Below are 22,944 nucleotides of genomic sequence, written 5' to 3'. Positions count from 1 at the left end.
AACTTACCTCTCTTATTTCCACATCATTATAAGCATATTTTCATGGCAATAAATGAACAATAACAATAGGTGCTACTTTCAGAGATTGTGACTGATTGTGAAATCGTACTCTTCCCCCCCCCCCCCCCCCCCCCCCCCCCACCCCCCACACACACACACACACACACACACACACACACACACACACACACAATTGCGTCTGGCTACCTCATAGTGCATACAGCACAAGATTATCTGACAGTTAAAGTGAATTTGAAGCAGGCTTTGCATGTCTGTCACAATAACATAATGCAATATTGTTTACATATCTATGGCATAGTGTGTTGCACTGTGTGAATATATGAGCAAATGTTTGATCCCTTCAGAAACAATGCTTGGAGACTATTTGAGCCATGTTTAGTGTTGGGCACACTAACTGAATCTAGTTGGAAATAGTATTTTCTAATTAACCTTCAAAGTTGAACACTACAATAATGAACTTGGAGTGCATTTCTGAACACAATAAAAAGAGAAAACATTAGTATTCACAGTTCTGTAACGAGAAAATAAATTGGGAGATTCTTTCCTGTGTCAGTATTAAAATTCTGGAATTGTTGGTGTTCCATAGCCACTTACATGGCACAATATTTGAAGACGTAGTGGAATTCTTTCCTTAGTGATGATGTATGGAACTTGACAAATGCAGGCATTGCATATTTTAAGTGACTTTCAGATGATGTAAATTCTATTGTGGACACTAGGTTTGTTAAAAATGTGCCTGTGGATTAATTTTATGACATTATACTAAATTTCAAAATGTGGAATTTATCATGAATTCTGTTCAAAGTCAAAACAGGTTGAAGATGGCTTCATTATTGTGGGAAAAGGAATTTTAGGTGATGAAACCAACAAGATTTATAAAACTTTAGCCACAAAGTTCATAGAAAGGTGAAGGAGTCACAAAGTTCACAGAAAAGTGAAACAAACGTTGAAATACAGTGGGTTGCACATTCCAACTAGGCTGACAACTCTTAGGATCACATTCCATGGAAGTCTGTGTTAACAGATGTAGGTTCTTGTTCCAACACTAGGATAATACTAATGAACTCTGTCAATATTGACAAGGCAAAGTGGAATTAAAGGTTCAGGCAATGCAGATATTCTAAAGGACTACTTGTACCTTCATTTATATGAAAACTATTTTCCATACCAGCAATAATATGTGGACATTGTAAACATCTGCAAGCAACAAAACATATCTCCCATGTTCCAATATAGACTTTAATAAATATAATGTATTTTGTAGATAAATGTTTAACATAATTCTAAATAACCAAATAACACTGAAATTGACCCTAAAATAGAACATATTCTTGGCTGTCCCATAAAATTATCATTGTAGGTATTCAGAACAGTATGTTATTCTGTGATTTTGTTTTTTAAAATTTATTCGCTGCCTGTGATTTCCTTGACATCAGTTGTATTAGGTATACATCTAACACCCAACAGCAACACGTGAAAATCTCTGCTGGACCGGGACTCAAATCAGGATTTCTGACTTACCTCGAGTGGTCCCCTTTACCCCTTTAGCTATCTGTGCCCTTTCCCTGGACCAACCCAAATGTATCTGCTGTTAAGCAATTAACAGGCAGTGAATAAACTTCAAAGAATTTTGTACAGCTGTGGATTGTTAAGTCTGGTGTTTTAGGCATCTGTGTAAAAATGTATTATTGTGTTACATTGCTTAGAGTATTTATAATAAAATTCTGAAAAGAAGATTAAAGAAGGAAACTCCACCTAATAAAGGGGAAAGCATGTTTGCACTGAAAAATTGAACACAATTTTATTTATGGTATTGATATTATGTATGCTTGTGGGATTTTCTCATCGAAGGTGTTGACGGGGAATGTTGCTCTTCCTAACAGGCATTCCATGAAGCTTCCACCACCAAAGGAAAGCCAACTGCTATAGTGGCAAAAACATACAAAGGAAAACATTTTCCTTCGGTTGAAGATCAAGAAAATTGGCATGGTAAACCACTTGGTGCTCAGGCAGATACAGTTCTTGAGGTATGCTGCTCTTTTTTGTCAAGAATAAAAAACGAATGATAAATTGTCATTTAGCCATAAACTTACTAGGTAAATGTACTTTTTACCTCATCTCTCAAGTTTCCCATTTTGTTGTATTTCAGCATTTAAAATCTTTAATAAAAAATAAAGGTCCACTGCAACTGCATCCCCAAAAGCCTCTGAAAGAAGATGCTCCTATTATTGACATAACAAATGTGAAATTATCCTCACCTCCAAACTACAAGACAGGAGAAAGTGTGGCAACAAGACTGGCATATGGGACTGCACTGGCAAAAATTGCTGCCAACAATAGTCGTGTCATAGCTCTTGATGGTGATACAAAGAATTCTACCTTCTCTGACAAGCTTCGGAAGGTACGTCCTGTTATAGTCCAGTTATGGTACCTAATTGTGAAGTTTTTATGTGTAAATCTCATTGGTAGAATGATGATCTTACCATTGTGACAGCAGATTATCAATTTGATGTTGGTGTTTCTGCAGGTGTATCCAGACAGGTACATAGAGTGCTTCATTGCAGAACAAAATCTTGTGGGCATAGCAATTGGAGCTGCTTGTCGTGACCGCACTGTGGCATTTGTGTCAACTTTTGCTACATTCTTCACAAGGGCATTCGATCAGGTGTGAACAACAAATGTATTATACCTACCTAGTTTAGATTCTGAATATTGAAGAGTGGTGTAAATAGTTTCATGGTGGGTCATTGCTTTTTATTGCTAATTATTTGTGATATTGGCAGATTAAGTTTACAGAGTATTCAGTTCTGTTGGACACATTCCTCTTGGTTGAATTATCCATTTTTTCCCCCCCACATTGTAGTTATTTAGTCAAGTGCCAATTAACTCCAATTCTATAAATAATCAAACTCCCAAGTATGAAATGGCTTCAAATGTCTGATTACTTAATAAATGAGTTAATGTGTTAAATATTTGACTTAAAGCATGTGAGAAAAAGCTTAAGAAAGGTTTGAATTCATACATAAAGTTTGTTGGTGGTTACTAAATGTTTAAGAACATGCAGTTTCTGACTGTAAAACTTGTCTTATTGTGTTTAAAAGTTTAACGTAAGATCCTGCCTCTTAATAAGTAGATTATGACAGCATTTTAAATTTGGTCAATAATTGCAATAATTGATACATTGAAAACGTTCTCCCCCTCTCCCCCTCCCCTCTCTGGGTACTGTTAGGCAACCTGCAACTGATACTGGGTTCTGGGATAGTGGTTTAGTATTATAAATATTCACTCTACTTTGCCAAAAGGATAAAATTACACTGTTGTTTCATGAAATTTGGTAATCCCAATATTTTACTGTAAAATATAATCACTTATTAACTCTGAATGTTTGTGTAATAGCAGTGTGGTGTTAGATCATCTGTAGCATTTATAGGTATGGTTTAAGTTTGTATCTTAAAAAGGATACACTGTTGGCACATTGTCCCTTATTTTGGTATTTTCTAAAATTAAATTATCACATATGCGTATTAGACAGCAGTGCACAGAAACCATCAACTCACAAAAATTCACTAAAATGAGTAGCAAATAATGTTCATAATTAACTTATCAAATGTGCCTGTTGTCTGGAAAAACCCTAATGAATTGAATTTAGTTGGTGTCTAAATGACTGGTTATCAAAAGTGGCACTGAAGGCTGGTTTGGGCAAGATAGTGATTTACTAGGCATCATCTTATTGGAGGGGTGGTATGTAATTTACTTCATGTCACTTTTGAGCTGACATAAGCCAGCTAGTTGTATGGGTACATGGTGTTTAACCTGACCTCTGAACTGTGGTGGAATTTTTCACTAGCTAGAATCTTAAATTCTTTAATCAAGCCACACAGAGAACTATAGAGGAAATTCAGCATTGTAAAACAAGGGTAATGTAATGTAATGTAATCTAATTAAATCAATTAATGCTGAGGGAATCAAATTAGGAGACACAAATTGTAAGTGTTAGGAAGTCTTTTTATGGAGGTAGTTCTTTGCATTATAGCTTTGTATGGAAGTGAAATGTCGATAGTAAACAATCTAGACAAGAAGAAATAAAAGCTGAGAAGAGACAGTTGAAGATTAGATGGGTAAATAGGCTAACTAATGAAATGGTACTGAACTGAATTGGAGAGAAGTTTATTGCATAGATGGGCCAAAAGAAGTGATGGGTTGATAAGGTACACCCTGAGGCATTGAGGAATTGTCACTTTTGTTATTAGAGGAATTTTGAGGATAAAATTGCGTAGTAAGACCAAAGGTTAAAATGTACCTTCAGAAATTGGTTATTAAGATTCAGTATTTCTCAAAGGTTTTATTATTCTGACACTTCCTTCAAAATAGATTGGGGTGTATGTTCTCTTTTTATTTAGTCCACAGCATGCATGGCTGATGCCACATTGTTCATTTGCACATATGATTGCTAGTGGAGAATGGAGATCCATGTGTTTGAAATTTGAACTACTTATTAGACATATAGCAGCTAGCCAAAATTGTGTGTGTGTGTGTGTGTGTGTGTGTGTGTGTGTGTGTGTGTGTGTGTCCATCCACCCATAGTTGGTAGCAGAACTGACATAAAATTCTTTGGTCCAGTTCTGATAACACTCTGCATGTGATGTGTAGGTGGGCTGGTTGTAAACTTGTTGGTACAGCTTACCTGCATTTGGACTTTGTGTAAAAATAATATATATATTCTGTTTTGACGTCATTGGTGTTTACTTTACTTGTGGCATGTTGTTAAATCATTGCACCTGGACTCCTAGATTCTGAATATTTAATGAATCTGCCAGTGCTGACAATCGCATAGTTAATCACACTAACAACTTCACTTAACCCTTTGCAAATTGCCTGATATTAACTTATATTATAGGCAACTTATTTCAACTGGCCCTTTTAAGCAAATTGGGCAGTCTGTTTACCCCAAAAACTGTGCAGAAATTTACAGAAGGTATAAATCTGGTTTACTAGTTTCCATAGTTATTTTAGTAACCATTTTTGTTTTTAATTTTGTATGTCTGTCTTAAACTCTTGCTTGATAACGTGATTGTGGTAATCTTACTTGCATCTGCTGCCTGTGAGGGATTGCAATACCCATCTAACCACCTTGTGGCTCACTGTAGGGCAAAGTATTCGTGAAACGCCCTCCCTTTCTCAAATGGCCTGTTTCCCATGTATGTCCAAACTGACACTACTGTGGCTCGGTAGAGGTGGGTCCTATCTTACTGATGCCTTAAGACATAGAGGAGTACGAGATTGTTGGCACTTCTCCAAACTAACATCTACCATTTATCAGATAATTAAAACTGTTGCATGATGGTTAGTCTTAGATGGTTAGATTACAAAAGGCAACAGAATTGTCATTAGTTACCTGGGACCATGGTAGACATTTGAAGGTCTTATCTCACTAGTGGTACACTACCAATTTTGTTCATTTTGAGATACTGAGGCTTAAACATAGTGATGACAATAGAAATAAATGATAATCCCTTGCAATGTTTCAGATATGTCGGAGAATTGTCACCACTCGGGTACATTTAAGCCTCAAGATCTCAAAACAAACTAACTTTGAGGTGTACCGCTATAGAAATAAGACCTTAGTTTATAAGCTTTGTTTCAGCATCATAATGGACAGTGCAAAAAATCTAAGATGATTTACACACACACACATCTTATGGAAGTGTCTTTCTCACATTTCCTTATTCTCCTTTCATAAGAATGTGAGACATCAAGGGATTACAAATTTAGTATTGGAGGGAAGTGTGTAGGTAAAAATCGCCGAGGGAGACTGAGAGATGAACACAGTAAGCAGATTCAGAAGGATTTAGGTTGCAGTAATTATTCGGAGATTAAGAGGCTTGTGCAGGATAGTGTAGCATGGAGAGCTGCATCAAACCAGTCTCCAGACTAAAGATGAGAACGAGAATGCTCTGTAACATTCACATAAGTCACATAAAAGTAAGACTTCCCCGGTTTTTTGTTTCAGATCCGTATGGGTGCAATCTCTCAGACCAATGTGAACTTTGTTGGTTCCCATTGTGGTGTCAGCATTGGTGAGGATGGCCCAAGTCAGATGGGTCTTGAGGACATTGCCATGTTCCGCACAATTCCAGGTAAACTGAAGTCTGTTGAATATTAGCAGAAATAATTGTATGCAAGACCTATGTGCATACTGAATAGAAATTTTTCCTCTCTCTCGTATGTGTTCAGGAAAAACACTGAAAATTTGTATGTAGTTAATTATTCGTTCATGAATTATTTTTAAAGGCTGGCTGACTTCAGTACTGCAAGGAACTTGTTGAAATATCAAGTAATTTTTTGTTTGCATTTTGTCGTAATATGCTAATGTGCTACAGTCTTCAAATGGTCAAGAAGATGTCTGCTATTGAAACAGCAGTATAGTTTAAAATAAAATAATTTATTGGTATCAACATGAAAATAAAGCAAGCCTGCCTGTGTTCTATGTTATCTTCATTGTGCAAGATACATCATTAGAGGTGGCCACAAGCAGTAGAAGTGATTAAATACATTGAACAGCTTAAATAATATGTAACTAGTACAACCACTGATTAATATATCAGAATTCTTTTCTGTGAGAAACCAGAATTGTCCAAATGAAGGAAAGTGCTGTCTGTTTTTAAAGCAGTATTATTTATAACATTTTGATACATAAATTTCAATTATTAACGTTATTTTGGTGAGATTATTGTGTTGTTTAATTTGTAAATAATGAAATTTCACAAAAATGCATTGAATTAACAGTGATTCTTTCTTTAACATGACTTAATTAAGTTGAACAAGCCGGAAGGAAATTTGAAGAGACAACCAGCGATGTTCATTCAGCTACTGACTCTACAAGTTAAAGCATCACAAGAAAGTATTTACTGTAAGGTAGAGTCTCTTGGGAGTTTCAGATAACCAATATGATCCATCCTCTGGATTGCTTATATACCTGCATGTTTCACTTTGATGCAGTGTACCCGTAGTTCCACAAGGCTATCATATTCTGCTTGTGTAGTTCAACTTAGTGTGTGTTATCATTACAGACTCTTCCTGTAGCCCACAGTTCAAATGCTGGGTGTTTTTAATGTTTTGCACATCCGCTTTAAAGCTGCATAAATATGCATTTATTATTTGAGCAGAGTTACAGTTTGCAGTTTTGTGTGTGTGTGTTTCATATGTATTGCACACAGTAACCCTCCTGAATCATTAATTTTAAGTTTGTTTGCAAAGTGATATACACTACCTGACAAAAGTGAAGCACTCTGAAGGGGAGACGATAACAAAATGAAACTTCACGGGTTGAGAGGAGAGGTATTGCAATTGCAGTGATTAAAAAATAATCAAATTTACAAAGAACTTAGCAGTAAGAGTCCACTTGTCAATCTGATATTCTGTTCCCTCTGGCATGGATGCAGGCACTAATTTGGTTGGGAAGGGTGTTATAAAGCCATTGTATCCTCCCTTGATTCAGGCAGACCCACAACTGTTGTAACTGGTTCTTGATATTGTGGATAAAGACACTAGAATGGAGTTACAGTATCTGTAAACTCAAGAGCGAGCAGCGCTTTTGGTGGGGGAAGTGGCCTTTCCTGGAAGAACGCTGCCACCGGCCTACAGGGGCACCCAAAATCTGTTGCCCGTCATCTGTCTAGCAGCGTAGATTGGCGTGCAGTGATATGCATCGTTTCTGTTCATGGGATCTTAGTTGCCAGTGTCAGTAAGTTAACTTTGTATATTTACAGATGTACTTCTATATCCGGAAGTGATGGATAATCGTCTAGCATTGCAAGAAAATGTGCAGAATATGAAGAAGAGGAGGTATTTGGGGAGTAACGAGCATTCGATCGTCTCTAATGTTATTACAGCGTGTAATAGAGGCGACCCAAAAAGAACTGTTGGCTAATATTACCAGTCCCAATCAAAGGCCTGCAATTTATGCAAACGTCAGCCTCGCCTAATTGGACGCATAAGTAAGGAATGGAAAAATAAGCCGCATGGTTTAATGGCATCGTCATGAAGGAAAACTAATAATTTTGGGAGCAAACCCATAGTTACAGACAGTTTCAAAATCATGTAAAACCTTTGATGCTTATGGAACGCTAAATCTCTATCTCGGCCACTGTTCACCTGATTCTAAGACATATTGGTTAAAACATTTGCGCAATAGCTATTCTAAACACTGCTGAAATTTCCTTCGAAACATGTACACAGATTCTGGACTTCTAAGCAAAAAGCTTGACATATGAGGTGCGCTCACACATTAATTTTTATTTTTTGGTAAGAACTTTATTTGTTAATCTACAGCAATGTTATCCTCTTCAAAATATTCCCCATTACATATTATACACTTATGCCAGTGCTTTTACCAATTTCCGAAACACTTTAGGAACTGTTTCCTTGGGATTCTTTATAAGTCTCTTAACTGTGCATTTTTAATCTCATTCATGCTTGTAAAACAGCTGTCCTTTAAGGCCTGCTTTGAAATGTTTATACCACTTGCCTGCCCTTGGTTTACTCATAACAGGCTCGCCAAAAGCAATATTTACCATTTCTAAAAATTTCATACACTTTATTCCAGTCTTATAACAAAATTTAATACATTAATTTATTTTTATACAGAAAAAATCATTAATGCTACCAAAACACATGTAACCTTTCTGACAGCTAACAGAGTAAATACCCAATATGCATAACGTTGAACACTTACTTTTGAGGCATGTTTACGAAGACAGTGACAAAAAAGTGGTGCAAATTGGACTAATACAACACACAAAATTATAAATTTCTGTTTGAGTCCTTCAAAGAAAACTTCTACCTTTTAGTAGAAACACAAAATAAGAACAAGCATTAAATTCTATAGACTGATTGCATTATATGGGGTTCGTTTTATGAATAGCAATAGAGGAACATACATTCACATGAACAGGCATTTGGTTCTATGTTTGTAGTAGAATCCTGACTTCCGCTCTTATCTTAATATTATTTACTCTATAATGTTGTGTTTCGGAAGAAGCTATCGTTTTTGTATTCGTTATGGTCTCAATGCATTTGTCTAAAAATAAACGTATCTGTAGATGGCTGCACCACAGATTTGAAGCGCACGCCACGGCAGGGCTGGTACTACGTTGTGAAACAGCCTGTAGAAGCGCCTTGTGACGTAGCTAGGTTGGCAGAGTGGGGACTCGCTCGCTCTTCAGTTTACCGACAGACTATATCTGAGCTGGTCCTGCACATACTACTGGGGACACATCTGGGGATCTTGCTGGCAACAGTGGTATGCCAAAACCGTGCACAGTTCATACACACATTCTGTCTGTTGATGAGTGTTTTCCTGTTGAAAAATGACAGTAAGATATCGTGTCCTGAGAGCACATGAGGATGCAGGTGTACTGTTGTACTGGCCAGGACATGAAGTAGTGCTTGGTGCACAGTAGAGACCCTCCTTTGTGGTGGTCAGATGTGGTTGACTGGAACCTTGATGATTGGTACGCCTGTTCCTCCATTCCCGTGCAATCAATCACTGGGCAACTGTTACACGTGAATGCACCACAATTTTGCATTTTGCTTGGTTTGACCAGTGAGCCAAAGGGAAACGCATTGAGGGCCCTTTCAAACTCTTTATCAGCTGTTGATAATGATGTATCATAAAAGTACACTGTCTGCCCCCTAGACAGTGATAGCTCAACATCTAATGCTGTTCATGTACCCCAATATACACTATCAGGCCTGGTAACAGCACTAAACCCAAACAACACTAATGTACTTTGGTGGCCATCCCAGCTGTCACTGAGACTTGGCACTCTAATCTACCTATAGGTGATTTGTACATATATGAAGTTACACTGGCATCTGACCATGTCTCCTGGTGCTTCACTTTTTCTTGTCAGGCAGTAAATTTTCTACCCCTGTTGTAGGTTGAAAACAACTGCACAAGTTCAATCTTAGAATGAATAGTTAACTGCAATTTTTTTTGATCGTATAATCAAGGGAGCACTTCCAGCATGCGTTTGGGAGAGATCACTCCACCATTTTTTATAATCACTGTCAAAGAGTTTAATACAACAAGCTTCCCTGCACTGGCATCACCTAATGAATGGTCCCTTTGATCTTGGAACTATGCTTAACTTTGTGTGGAGGAGTCAGTGAAATCCTGTTGTTTAACTTTCCTTGAGGACTGCATTCCTCAAGGCAGTGAATTAGATGTGGTCACTTTCGCAGTTAGTATTAATAGTATGTTCTTACCGTAATGGCTCAATATATTGCTATTTTTTGGATGATTTCCAATTTTTTGGTCTTTCTCCAGCCTCTTTGGGGGAGGATTATTTATATTCCACCCATCATGACATTACATTACCACCCAAAAAGATTTTTTTATTAAAAAGTTTGTGTGTATTCATGTTAACTGTTTGCATAACATATTTAATCTTCTGAGTTATGTTGGCCTAAGGTTTTCTAATATATACACACTTAATTGCCATGCCTAAGTTATGTAATGCACTGAAGATTAAAATGGGCATGTGATGTGGACACAGCATCTCTCCTCCAGTTGTATCAACATTTGTGCAAGCAACAAGTATGGTGGCACTGTGCTAAGCCACTGGACTTGCATGGTGGTAGTTAAAATCCCAGCCTGGCCATACAGATTTTAGGTTTATCCATTGTTTCCCAAAATAATGTAAGGCAAATGCTGGGCTTATTCCTTTGAAAATGACACAGCCAGTTTCCTTTCCCATCCTTCCCTAATCTGAGCTTCTGTTGAGCCTCTTCTGATCTCTCAACCAATAGGACATTAAATCCTAATCTTCCTTCCTATTTCTTTTATTTTGTGTGAGCTGTGCTTGATTGATTGTGTGACATATGTCTACGCAACCATAAGATTTATTGGTATTAAGTGAAATTCACCGAGGATAATTAGGCTGCTGCTTTAATTAGGATGGTACGTGGTTTTGTGTGCGGAGAATATTCAGACTAATTGACAAAATGTTTTTAGAGATTATTAGACTGCTGAACCAGTGCTATTTTGAGCCTCTGCTCTATAAATGGAAAGCTACCAGTTTTTCTGGTAGCTGTTTCTTATTGTGTGGATAGAATAAAAAATGCACTTAAATTTACATTTGGTGAAATCATGTATCACTGCTCATCCTTCTTTTGAACTGCTCTTCTAATAAACATTAATGGGCACTCAGTCAGTTAAATTTCTACAAAGGTGTTGCTTTTCAGAAATGACTGTTGCCACCAGGGTTTAAACCATATAGTACAGATTATGGGGAAATAGGGAAATAATGTTAACTGTGTAAGAGAATTTATTGCTCTTTTTGTTAATTTAGCATTTTATATAAGATGGAGGTAAAGTGTGATTTAGGGACTTCCAAGGGGAGGGATAAAATTGTTTACTGCTTTTTGTGTGAAGGAAAAAAAAGGGGGGGGGGGGGGGAATCCTTGTCCAGGAAATGTGAAAAATATACATATATTTTTACTTAATTGAAACACCATTTAACAACAGCACTTCATGTTTACTACTGTTGGCCTTTCTACAAGATGTTTAAAATGTGAAACAAGTGCTGTCTTCAGTATTGCTCTGGAACCAATACCCCTATGGCCAGCCACCAGTAATCAGAAATGGAGTGAATAAAAGTCCAGTGTTGACAGTTGCATACATTATAAATCATGTTATCAATTGTTATGTCAGTGCTATACTGCTCCCTCCTTCCTACTGTAGTCCTGTGAGTACGATAAGTTATGTTGCAGTCACTTCTTACCACTCATTGACTCATTCCCCCTTACTAAAGGTACAAAAGTGTAAAGTTATGATTTGGCATGGATATTGAGTGCCTGATCTTGCTGTTGTAGTGTAGCACTGGCACGGTGAGAAGACTCTGGATCAGACAGCCTTTGACAAAGCTGTTTGTGAGAAACTATTGTGAGTGTAAGATGAACATTAATTGATCCAGTGTGTAAAATGCAAATTTTCTCCATAAGAGGAAGAGTGATACAGAGGAAAAAATTCAGTGCTGTAGTCCACATGATGAAGAACGTACAAAGTTTTTCAAATGCTAACAAAATGTTTGTATTCTTGTTTAGTAAATTTACAGTAGTCTCCAGGGAAAAAAGTGCACTGATCGGTCATTATTTTGGTAAATAATAATTATTATACCATACAGTTGTGCCTGTAGAGGTAATGCCCCAAGTGCTTAGTTATACTTCCAAACACGGGTTTCTTTCTGGGCTGATATTGTCCACTTGCACCTGACACTCTAGATGATTTTTACAGTTATGCGGGCAGTGGCAGAAACTGGATAGTAGTCTTGGAGAGGATGAAGATGGTGAGTTTGAGAATGTTGTAGGTCCTACTGGTGAGTTCAAAGAAAAATATAGATCTGATTAGGGTTATCGTATTATTTTTAACCAAATGCAGGACATTTCCAAAATAATACACAGAACATCTAGACAAATAAATGACAATCAGGGCTTCATATGATTACTTTCAGTATTGGCATTGTAATAATTTATTTTAGGATAATCTGCTGTATCACTGCTGTTAACAGCACTATTGCATGTGCAATTTGGATGTAAATATAAATGTCACAAATTTTGCATCAAAGACGATAGTATGATTCACTGGTACTCGAGTACTTCTTGGTGCTGTGTATTGCTCTAGAAGTTTTTTCATTAAGTATCAAATTGTAGAAGCCCATACAGAGGAAGCTAACAAATGTAGGTTTATTATTTCCAGAGCATTTACCATTTTTAGCTTGTCTGGTTTTCCTCATCTGTCCACAAAGCATTAATTGCTGAAAAATCTTTTTGGTAGATGCCTTAGAACTGGAAACGGAAGCAAAATTTCAACCAAGCTTCTGATAAGTTTCAGGCATACTTGCTCATTGTAAAAAGAGTAAAAATGTCATGTCATTTTTCAGCGACACGAACATTTGAGTTCCCCTTCCAGCCCACAGTTTATCTCCACAGTATTTATTTACACAACACTACTTTTCAAATGGTTCTGTTTCATCCATAATGAAGTTCATGGCACTGGACTTCACAAAAATATTACAGCTGATAGTTTTCTTCAGGGCAATCAATTCCGTTGGCTGCAGAGATTCCGTAAGTTTTCACACTATTCAAGAATGTATCTAGTGCAGGTACATAGAAAACTGTGGTGATTCCATTGAACTGATGATGTTAGTAGCCCCTCATTTTCAACTCGTGTAGCTGCTGTTTTGCTACAGATTTCAAATGTTTGATTTTCTGACTCCTGATTTGCTAAGCAGCATATTTATTTTGTTTGGAATATCAATTAGAGCTATATTTTATTCTTCAGTGCACTGAAAGCTGTGGAAAAAAATATGTAGCTGGCTTGAAAGGAACTGTAGGCTAGGACAGAGTGGATATTTGGAGGAGAAAAAAAAATTCAGGGTACTAAGACCCTTTCCAAGGGACAGAAAATACTTGTATCATTTTAATGCTTGGGAAACATCAGACTCTTTAAACAGCTGGTAGAAGAGATAACTATCTAGTTTTATTATGATCTTAGTTTCTTGTGATCCACTTAAGTGAATTTGCAGAATGATTTTAGTTTTTCAAAATGTGCAGCATAAATATGGAAATGGTTAATTCCACCAATTGTGTGCTTTGTATCAGTGGGTAATCTGTCTGTGCCAGTTTGGACAACATTGCGCATAATAGGACCAGGACATCCTAAGTCTATTAAATTACTGCGACACTTTTTCTTGCAGCTTAGTCATTCTACCTTTACTTTTTTCTCTATAGTTAGTAATAGTGTTGAGTCAAAATTGCTGCTGATCTTTCTGAAGATCAAATCTTTCAGAATCCTAAGACATATTACATCAAATGCTCTGCTCTTTTAGCATCACATTTCACCCACTACAACACTCATATTAAAACATCTTTATCTGTATGGTAAAACCTAACCACTAAATGAATCCGCTTTAAGTACACATGGCTGGAAGAATCTTTCATCAATGAAATAGTGTGATTCCTTTGTTATTTATTTGATAGTAAATGGTGCAGTCACATTGAGAAGAGACTTGTTGATGGAATTGAATCATGAGTTGTGTATGTTAGTCTGATCAAATATTTTATATAATCAATTTGGTTTTTGAAACTTCCTGGCAGATTTTTGTCTGCGAGCAGGTGAACTACTTGTTGAACAGTGATTTGACAAAGTCAGTTGTGCAATCCATGGACTTAGAAGCTCTGGTTGTGCATCAGTAACTGATAAATAGTTACCAGTTTTTGATATTGAAGAGTTCATCTGATGGGCAGCTTTGTTGAACTTAGTGACACAACCATTGTGCATCCTCAGTGTCCAGTGATAGATTTCACACCGTAAGCTGTACATACAGTGGTCTCTCCATGTCCTTTAATAAACTGGATTTTGTGCTGTATCTTACTGTTTGCACTTGCTCCCAATGATTAAAATAGCAATTTGTGAATCTTATTATTATCTAAGTCACTGCCACCAACACACCAAAGTCAGAACACATGCAGTTCACAACAAGGTTGTGGTACTGTAAAGTTTCTGAAAGAATTGATATAATATCATATTTGACAACTAATTTCATCTTTTAGTGTGAATGCTGATGATCCAAAACTTCAGATGAAGAAAGGTGCTTAGTTTAGAAAGGTACAAAAGGTTACATTACATAAAATGACAATCTGGGACATTTCTGTCTCTCCCCTAAGAGTGTTTGAGGACACCATGACTTTTTGTTAAAACTTGGAACTGTTCTGGAAAAGTGGGTATGAATGGGAACCCTACACATGACACTGAGACTTGATACTTGGACAATGTGGTAGGCGGCATATCGATTTTAGTTGAATTGACTGGATTAGTTGGGATCACCACACAAAAAAGTAATATAAAATAATTGTGCCATTTAGCACTTTCAAACTGTGCACAAACTCTGACTAAAACCTTTAAAAAAATAATGGTAGTGCATCAGCTGATCATTTCAGATACTGTAGCTCAATGTTGGTTTAGTTGCTACCATAAAAAATGCCTTTTAGGTCTGTCGTAGACATTTTGTTTCTGTGTGTGCTCTCGGATTGTCCTACATGAAGTAACTTAAGTTTTTTTGTTATATAAAGAAAAATTGCAATGTATTGTTCACTTACCTGTCACAAGTTAGTTTGATGGGGAAATGATAGAACAGTCACTTCTGTTAGATTAATTGCATACCACATTTGTTTCCGCACCGTACAGCGAACTTAAATTGTTCTGAGAGTTCATATCTGGTAAATTTAAGTGTTGTTAGTCTGTAAAAAAGAGCATAGTCTAGCACATAAACTGCAGTAGGCTGTTCCAGCACTAATGTTGAGCAGCAGTATGTGAATTGGTTAGCTGGTGCACTGCATTTCCTTTGCAAGGTATCAGTCTGAATTAGTGCAGCTCAGTGAGCAGATGTTGCTGGCACAGCAGTCTGAAATGCTAAATGCTGTAAAATATTTTCTGAGGCCCCCTGTAATTCTTCTAGTTTGTTGTCTAAAACTGATATGCCGGCTGCCATACTGTCCTGGCATCAGGCTGGAGCATCATGTGACTGGGGCGTGCTTGTGTGGGTGTCGGTTCCCAAACAGGGACACTGTGCTTGTATCATATTTTAAATACACTTTATTTTGCTGCCAATTGACCTGATGCAAAATATAATCTTGATAAACTTCTCAGTGAAAAGTCTTTGTGTCATTAACAGGCTCCCCTTGTGAAAAATCTTAATTTCTCAAGTGGCTCTATTTGTAATTCCCAGCTTCTCATTAATTGCTAGTATTTTTTTTTCTTCTGTATGTCCTGTTTTTTTGCCATTAACTTAAATATTATAGAAATGAAATTGTGAATAATCTAATACTGCATATCTTCTTTCTTCCATTCACAGCAAAAATATTTTCTTTTACCTGCTTCATAACAAATGTTGTATAACTGACATGAAAGGATGCAGGAGCCTCATCAAAAAGAATTAACCTCAATTTTTAAGCTTCCTTTGAGAACTTCGTGCTTGTAAACATCACTAATAATTTGCTTGTGTGCACACTTCAGTTCCAATTTCCATTAAGGTTTTGGTTATCATATTTGAGTTTCCTCTGCAATGAAGTGTCAGAAATTTACAGATTTCATAGCTTTCATTTCATTAAGTTCTGTTGAGGTACAATATTCCAAAATTTATTTTAGAGCTCAATGTTTGAAGAGAATTTACTTCCTCTTCAACTTTCCTTTCTCTTCTAGAAGTGACTCTAACTGGCAACAGACAGATAGTTTTAAACTATACAGTTATTTAGTTGTGAATATTTGTAGTAGTATGTTGTTAAAATTTGGAAGCAACTCCTCATCGTAAATTTCACACACCGTTATTTACACTTCAGTTATAGTTCAGCAACTACATGTATATTAGGGCTTGTGTGGAAGAGTGTAAATAAGTTTTGTTATTTGTAAAGATAGTTAATAACAAATACAGAGATTAAGTGGTAAATGTTAGAGAATGCTTCAGAAAAATTGAAACAGTTGTTGGGAGCTCCCATTTAAAAAGCTGTAACCTGTGGGTATGAGGTGTCCCTCTATGGTATATTGCCAATTGACATTCTGACCTGGTAGATCATTCTGTAAGCTAGTCTTCCATGGGACGAGATACATTTTTTAATACCACTTCAGTTGATGCCTGTGTGTGCGGTTGTTGGCTTTACAACCTTGTGTTTTTGTGTATTGAACATTAGTGTGAATTATAAAACCTTTGTAGCACCCCTTGTTTGAAGAGTGCTGTGGAACTACACCTGTGAAACAATGTTCAGTATACTAAGAGATGCAAATTTACCTGATATTGAAAGAAGCTAAAGATAACCTTTCATTTTGCACCAATGATATCCTCGATGGGTTTAGCTGTTGCTAATTAAATTTGATAATTTGTCACCAGTCTTTAGTGGGAAAACACCAATATGGTTAAGTGTGATGCTTTTGGTAGTGGTGCTACAAATTTTGCTGTTATTCCTTCATTGAGTGTAAGGCCCAGATATTTAAGGCTGAGACTTTGCCTATACAGGGGACATTATGGCAAAAGTTGGTTATGATAATAGTGACACTCTCTTTAAGATTTGTCTGACAGTGGCAGTTTTAGATACTTCATTGCCCACTCCCTAACCTTTTTATTTATAAATGGGCTTCAATAATTTCCATGCTGTTGTGTGCTTTTCTCTTTTTAATTGCCATTTCATTCCAGTGACATTTGCAACTTCATACTGTTTTTTATTCAACCTTCTCCTTTAAAGTTTTAATGTAAAAGATGGTAGAACTTCTATACTTATCTTATCTTGACAAACATATACTGGTGTGTCAAATAATCCATACCCAAGTTCTGTGCAATATGGTACAGCATTCAATATTAAAAGAAAAGTAGTGTCAAAATGTTGTAATGTGGAGTTCGTAAGGAAATCTGTTTTAAACATTGACAGTACAAGTTATATTGCCAATATGTTGAATCTGTGTCCTGCCAAGCCATGAACACGGATTGTAAATTAATACAAATACTGTCATGTTTTTCATTGTAATGATGTCTGTATGTGGTACAATATGAAGATCAATACAATTAGTCACTGTGGTGAGCACACGTGAATAAAAAGTGATGGCTAGGAGACTGAAATTTAATGCCAAAATTTTTTCATATGGGGTACTGATGAACTTATTGTGGGAATAATTAGAAAATAATCTTATTGGAAATGATAAAATTTCAAATCCCCTCTAAATACTGCTTGAGCATTGTTTCAACAACCGGTTATTGAGCCCGTTAGTCAACTTTGATGTAACTAAACCATTCTATACAGTCTGCAGTTTTCCGCAGTGTTTACTGCACCAGAAGTTTTCTCACAAATCAAATAATGGATCATAAGGCATTACAATGAGGACTTAAAAATCGATGTAGCACCACACGGTGAAGAACTTGGTTATGGATTTGTTGACACCATACCAATGTGTTTGCACCTTTGGAGAAAGGTACTGATATTTAGTTGTCTGCTCGTCTTCTTTTCCTGAGACATTAATTGGTAGTATGTTAACAGGGTCAACTGTGTTTTATCCAAGTGATGCAGTCAGTTGTGAACGTGCTGTTGAGCTGGCTGCAAATACTAAAGGAGTTTGTTTCATTCGTACGTCCCGTCCATCCACATCGATATTGTACAAGAATGATGAAAATTTCCAGGTAAGTAAAGGAGAATATTCGAGTCAAAGTTATTAATTTTTTTGTTCTGTTTATTAAAAAATGATATTTTTTTATTTGAAGTATGATACTGTAATTGTTTCCTATAAACAACTGGTGTTAGGTATAAATAATTTGCTTAGAAGCTGTATTGGAAATAGTTAGCTTGTTCATTGGATACAATCACAGCCTGTTAACTTGTTACTATTGGTTTCCCTTAGTTTTCTCCAGTAATTCACACATTGTGAACCACAGAGTGTGCTCACAACCTTCAATACATCTCTCAATGAAAAACAAATCCAGTTTGTTAAAGGAGCATGCATGCACATTGCAATGAAATAAAGGGAATGCATGGAAAAATGGAGTTAAATTATGAAAGTGAGTGATTGGATTGGATTTGATTTGATTTGATTTGATTTGATTGGATTTGATTGGATTTGATTTGATTGGATTTGATTGGATTTGATTGGATTGGATTGGATTGGATTAGATTGGTTGGGGTGATTGGATTGAGTGAGTGAGTGAGTGATTGATTGCAGTAAGAGAGCATCAATCAGTAAGGAATGGCTGAGAAGTGATGTTTAATTTGTTAGTAAAATAGAAGGGAGCAAAGAAATTAGGGAAAGTAGCATCAATGAAGGTTGCAGTTTTATGTGCAGTTAATGCACTCTTATTAACTACCACTAACTTCGTATTGATAGTCCTACTGTGTAGGACAAAGTGGAAAAATGTAACCACCTCATTTTTAAAAAGTGGTTTTTATTATTCCACTGTTCCAGAGTGACTTTATACAGATCTGTCTGCTGTGGAATTACAGCAGGCGGAACTCATAATAGATTTGAAACAATGGAATTGAATGTAACACTGTTATGAAAAGGATCATTGCTACTCACCATATAGTGGAGATGCTGAGTCACAGATAGGCACAACAAACCACAACTCACACACACGAACAGTTTCTGGCTGCTGGCCTCAGCAGCAGGGACTGTGGTTTTTGTGCATGCGTGCGTGCGCCCCCATTTCCAACAAAGCCCTTGTTTGCTGAAAACTCACATAGACAGTCTTTCTGTTGTGACTATTTGCAACTCAGAATCTCTGCTATATGGTATCAACTATCCATTTCATAATGTTGTCATAGATTTGTTCATTCTTGTCTTTTGAAAATTATTGGTAAAGTACAAAATTTTAGTTAACAGTAGTCCTTATTTAACTGGTTGCAGTTTATTTTGTATGGCAATTTTATTGCATTACCTTTTGAAATCAGAATCTCATTAGCACTTCATTGCTCAAGTTTTGTGTATGGAATGTCACTATTTGCGTCTCATTGATTTTCCTTTTCCTTAGGTTGGAAAAGCTCACATTGTGAAACAAAGTTCCAATGACAAAGTTCTAATTATTGGTGCTGGAGTCACACTATATGAAGCCCTCAAAGCAGCTGATGAACTTGCAAAATCAGGAATTCATGTCAGAGTTCTTGACCCTTTTACGATAAAACCTCTTGATGCTGAAGCTATAATCAAGAATGCAAAAGCTGCAGGCAACAAAATAGTTACTGTGGAGGACCACTATCCTGAAGGTTTGTAAGAAACTGTATTGAGTTTTATGAACCTTTTGTTCTTGTATTTATAGTCTGTAGGTTCCCGATGTGACGCTCTGCTACAGGTTCTCGCAACAGTTGATTACCAAAATATTTGTTGAATTTAATTAAGACAGCAATTCAAAATATTACCAACATGTGTTCTTAATGACATGACTTTTCCTATGATCTACATGTGTTTGGGTTACTATGAAAATTTGTGTATTTACAGGTGGAATTGGTGAAGCAGTCCTCTCTGTTGTAGCTCAGGAAAATATTACTGTGAAGAAGTTGGCAGTTACAGGCATTCCAAGGTCTGGGCCTTCAGATGTATTGCTGGAACAGTTCGGAATTGGGGCCAAGTGCATTACAAAAGCAGTTAACTCCCTTCTTCATTAAGGAGCTGTGCACAGTTACATTGTCAGTTTACATTCCTTATTTCTGTCATTGAGAGAAAAGCAATAAAAGATGTCCAACATTATTGCGTGTTTTTTATTATGTGTTTGCTAAAATTTGGATGGGATGTAGATTGTGTTTATTAAACCTAATAAAGTAATATGTTGTTGAAGGTAAAGAAATTTTGGCAAAATATAGGTACACTCTCAGAGATATTGTATTTGGTGTAAGTTGATTGTTTACAGGTTCTCTATATCCCATACCCCTGTGCTTTGTAGTAAGTAAGGTATGGTATGTTCACATATTCCTTGTACAATGAAATTCTGTGTTCAGTGGATCATAGTTGTGAAAATGCGTTATGATGTTGAACACGTCAGTAGATTTACAAATAAGATAATTTTGTTCTGTGAAAACATGGCTACATGTGGGTCATTTACAGGACTACATCGTTCCTCTTTGAATCCTAGTCCTCTACAAAAATTGATAAATTTAACCAAACCACATACATACAATCGAAGAGTCAGATTTGTAGCAGGTGAAGGAGCTGTTTGTTTTGTTTGTTTTTGTTTTATTTGTTTTTACAAACAAACAAACACTTTAGTTACTGCCATCACTCTAAATCCACAAGTAAGTTGCCAAAACTCAATGTCCTTTCTGTGCAAGAGTAAGGTTAAGTTGCTTATAGTGGAGAGGCTATTTGTAAACTAATTTTCTACTGCTTTAATCACCAGTATCAGAAGTTACACATAGAGTAAATGTGCATGAACTCAAATGTTTGAGGAGGTCTAGAAGATCTGATTTCTAATAGAAGTTCTGATTAATATACACACCCATGAATTTTGAATGATATGTTTTACTTATTTCCTTTCCCTTTGCTTAATAATAATAATATAATATATAATATAATATAATAATGTACTGGAGAATGATGAATACAAATTATACTGGAACAGAACCATTATAACAGATAAAACACCACCACATAACAAACCTGACATCATACTCACCAATAAAAAGAAGAAATTAACACAACTAATCGAAATATCCATACCCAATACAACAAATATACAAAATAAAACGGGAGAAAAAATTGAAAAATACATCCAACTGGTTGAGGAAGTCAAGGACATGTGGCATCAGGATAAAGTTGACATTATACCAATTATACTATCAACTACAGGAGTCATACCACACAATATCCACCAGTACATCAATGCAATACAGCTACATCCAAACTTATATATACAACTACAGAAATCTGTAATTATTGACACTTGTTCAACTACCCGAAAGTTCCTAAATGCAATGTAACATATACCGTACAGTTAAAAGGAAGTGACGCTTGATGAAGGTCCGTGTCATTTTCCATTTTTAACCAGACTTAACGTCTGAGAAAGTAAAGAAATAATAATAATAATAATAATAATATGATGATGATGATGATGATGATGATGATGATGATGATGATGATGAGACGAACCTTGACCAGGGAGTTTAAACGAAGCTGACAGTGTGCAGAATAGTCCCCAGAACAGATGGTCGCCCTCTGTTCTCAGTTGAGTGGAAGGACTGAACCAGAGACTTTGAAGTTTCTGTGAGAACATAGACTTTACTGGGCTGTAGGGTTTAGAACTGTAGAGTCGTCCTAAATGGGTCAGGTGTGTGCTGTGTATCAGAGGCTGCTGCCCAGAGAGCTGACTGAATGGCTGAACTTGTGTGTTAAAAAAAAAAAAAAAAAAAAAAAAAAAAAAAAAAAAAAATTGGGCAACTCTTTATCCAGTCCAGATCAAGACAGTTGTTTGAGACCCAGAAGTACAAGTGTAAGATCTAAAAGAATGCCGTCCCTTCCACTGGTGAGGGCATTAAAATCCTTGTAGTTCGCTACTGAAGCATTTACAACAAAGTGCCAGAGCTTTAAGTTCTCCTGAAAAAGCAGTAAAATTCACGTAATAGGTACAGAAAGCTGGTTGAAACTTCGAAATTGGTAGTAGTGAGATTTTTGGGGAAAATTAAAGTGTGTATTGAAACAGCTAATGGGAACTAGAGGTGGTGCATTTGTCACAACGGACAAGACTCTCAAATCCAAATAGATAGAAAATTGGAGGGAATGAGATTGTTTGGGCAAGCCAGGGGTGGGAATAAAATGCTAAATTAGAGAAAATGTCTTTTCGCTTATGTGTAAGTTTCCCAATCGTGCTGATATTATCAGTGGAGACTTTAATCGTCCAACAATCAATTGGGAAAATTAGTTTTGTTAGTAGTGGGCATGACAAGACAACCTGTACAACATTACTAAATACTTTCTCTGAAAACTACCTGTGATTGTTTAGAACCTCACACACAATAATGTCAAAATAGACCTGCCTCTTTGAGGATGTCCACATAAAAACAGGTATCAGTGACCATGATATGGTTGTGGAAACAATGATTACCAAAGTACAAAGGGCTACTGAAGCAAGTAGAAAGATTTACATGTCAAGCAAGCAAGAGAGGCAGTAATGTCGTATCTTGATGAGGAACCTGAAACTTTCAGCACAGCACAGCACAGGACAGGACAGGACCATGTAGAGTAACTACGGCTCAAGTTAAAAGAATGCTTGACCATGTATGGGCTAGAAATGTACCCAGGACAGTTCATAATGGGAAGGACCCTCCCCTGCATAGTCACTGTAAAGAAACTTATAAAGAAAGACTATTGGTAGAATACTGGGGAAATGCAATGAGTCTACA

The 22,944-nt window shown here is 36.5% G+C and overlaps 1 protein-coding gene across 2 annotated transcripts in view; it reads left to right on the top strand.

Annotated features, from left to right (window-relative positions):
• LOC124555025 (transketolase) overlaps positions 1–20,299 on the top strand; it is a 160,329-nt gene extending 140,030 nt beyond the window's left edge. For both annotated transcript variants that reach the window (XM_047128778.1, XM_047128779.1), the window contains exons 5-11: positions 1,905–2,048; positions 2,171–2,422; positions 2,549–2,686; positions 6,032–6,158; positions 18,106–18,245; positions 19,587–19,818; positions 20,051–20,299. In XM_047128778.1, the coding sequence (XP_046984734.1) occupies positions 1,905–2,048; positions 2,171–2,422; positions 2,549–2,686; positions 6,032–6,158; positions 18,106–18,245; positions 19,587–19,818; positions 20,051–20,217 (1,200 nt within the window). In that variant the 3' untranslated portion in view covers positions 20,218–20,299. The remainder of the gene's footprint in view (positions 1–1,904; positions 2,049–2,170; positions 2,423–2,548; positions 2,687–6,031; positions 6,159–18,105; positions 18,246–19,586; positions 19,819–20,050) is intronic.
• The last annotated feature ends 2,645 nt before the right edge of the window (positions 20,300–22,944 follow it).

Source organism: Schistocerca americana, chromosome X (assembly GCF_021461395.2).
Source record: "Schistocerca americana isolate TAMUIC-IGC-003095 chromosome X, iqSchAmer2.1, whole genome shotgun sequence".
In the NCBI taxonomy this organism is placed as follows: Eukaryota; Metazoa; Arthropoda; class Insecta; order Orthoptera; family Acrididae; genus Schistocerca; species Schistocerca americana.
This window is presented reverse-complemented; position numbering and strand designations above follow the sequence as displayed.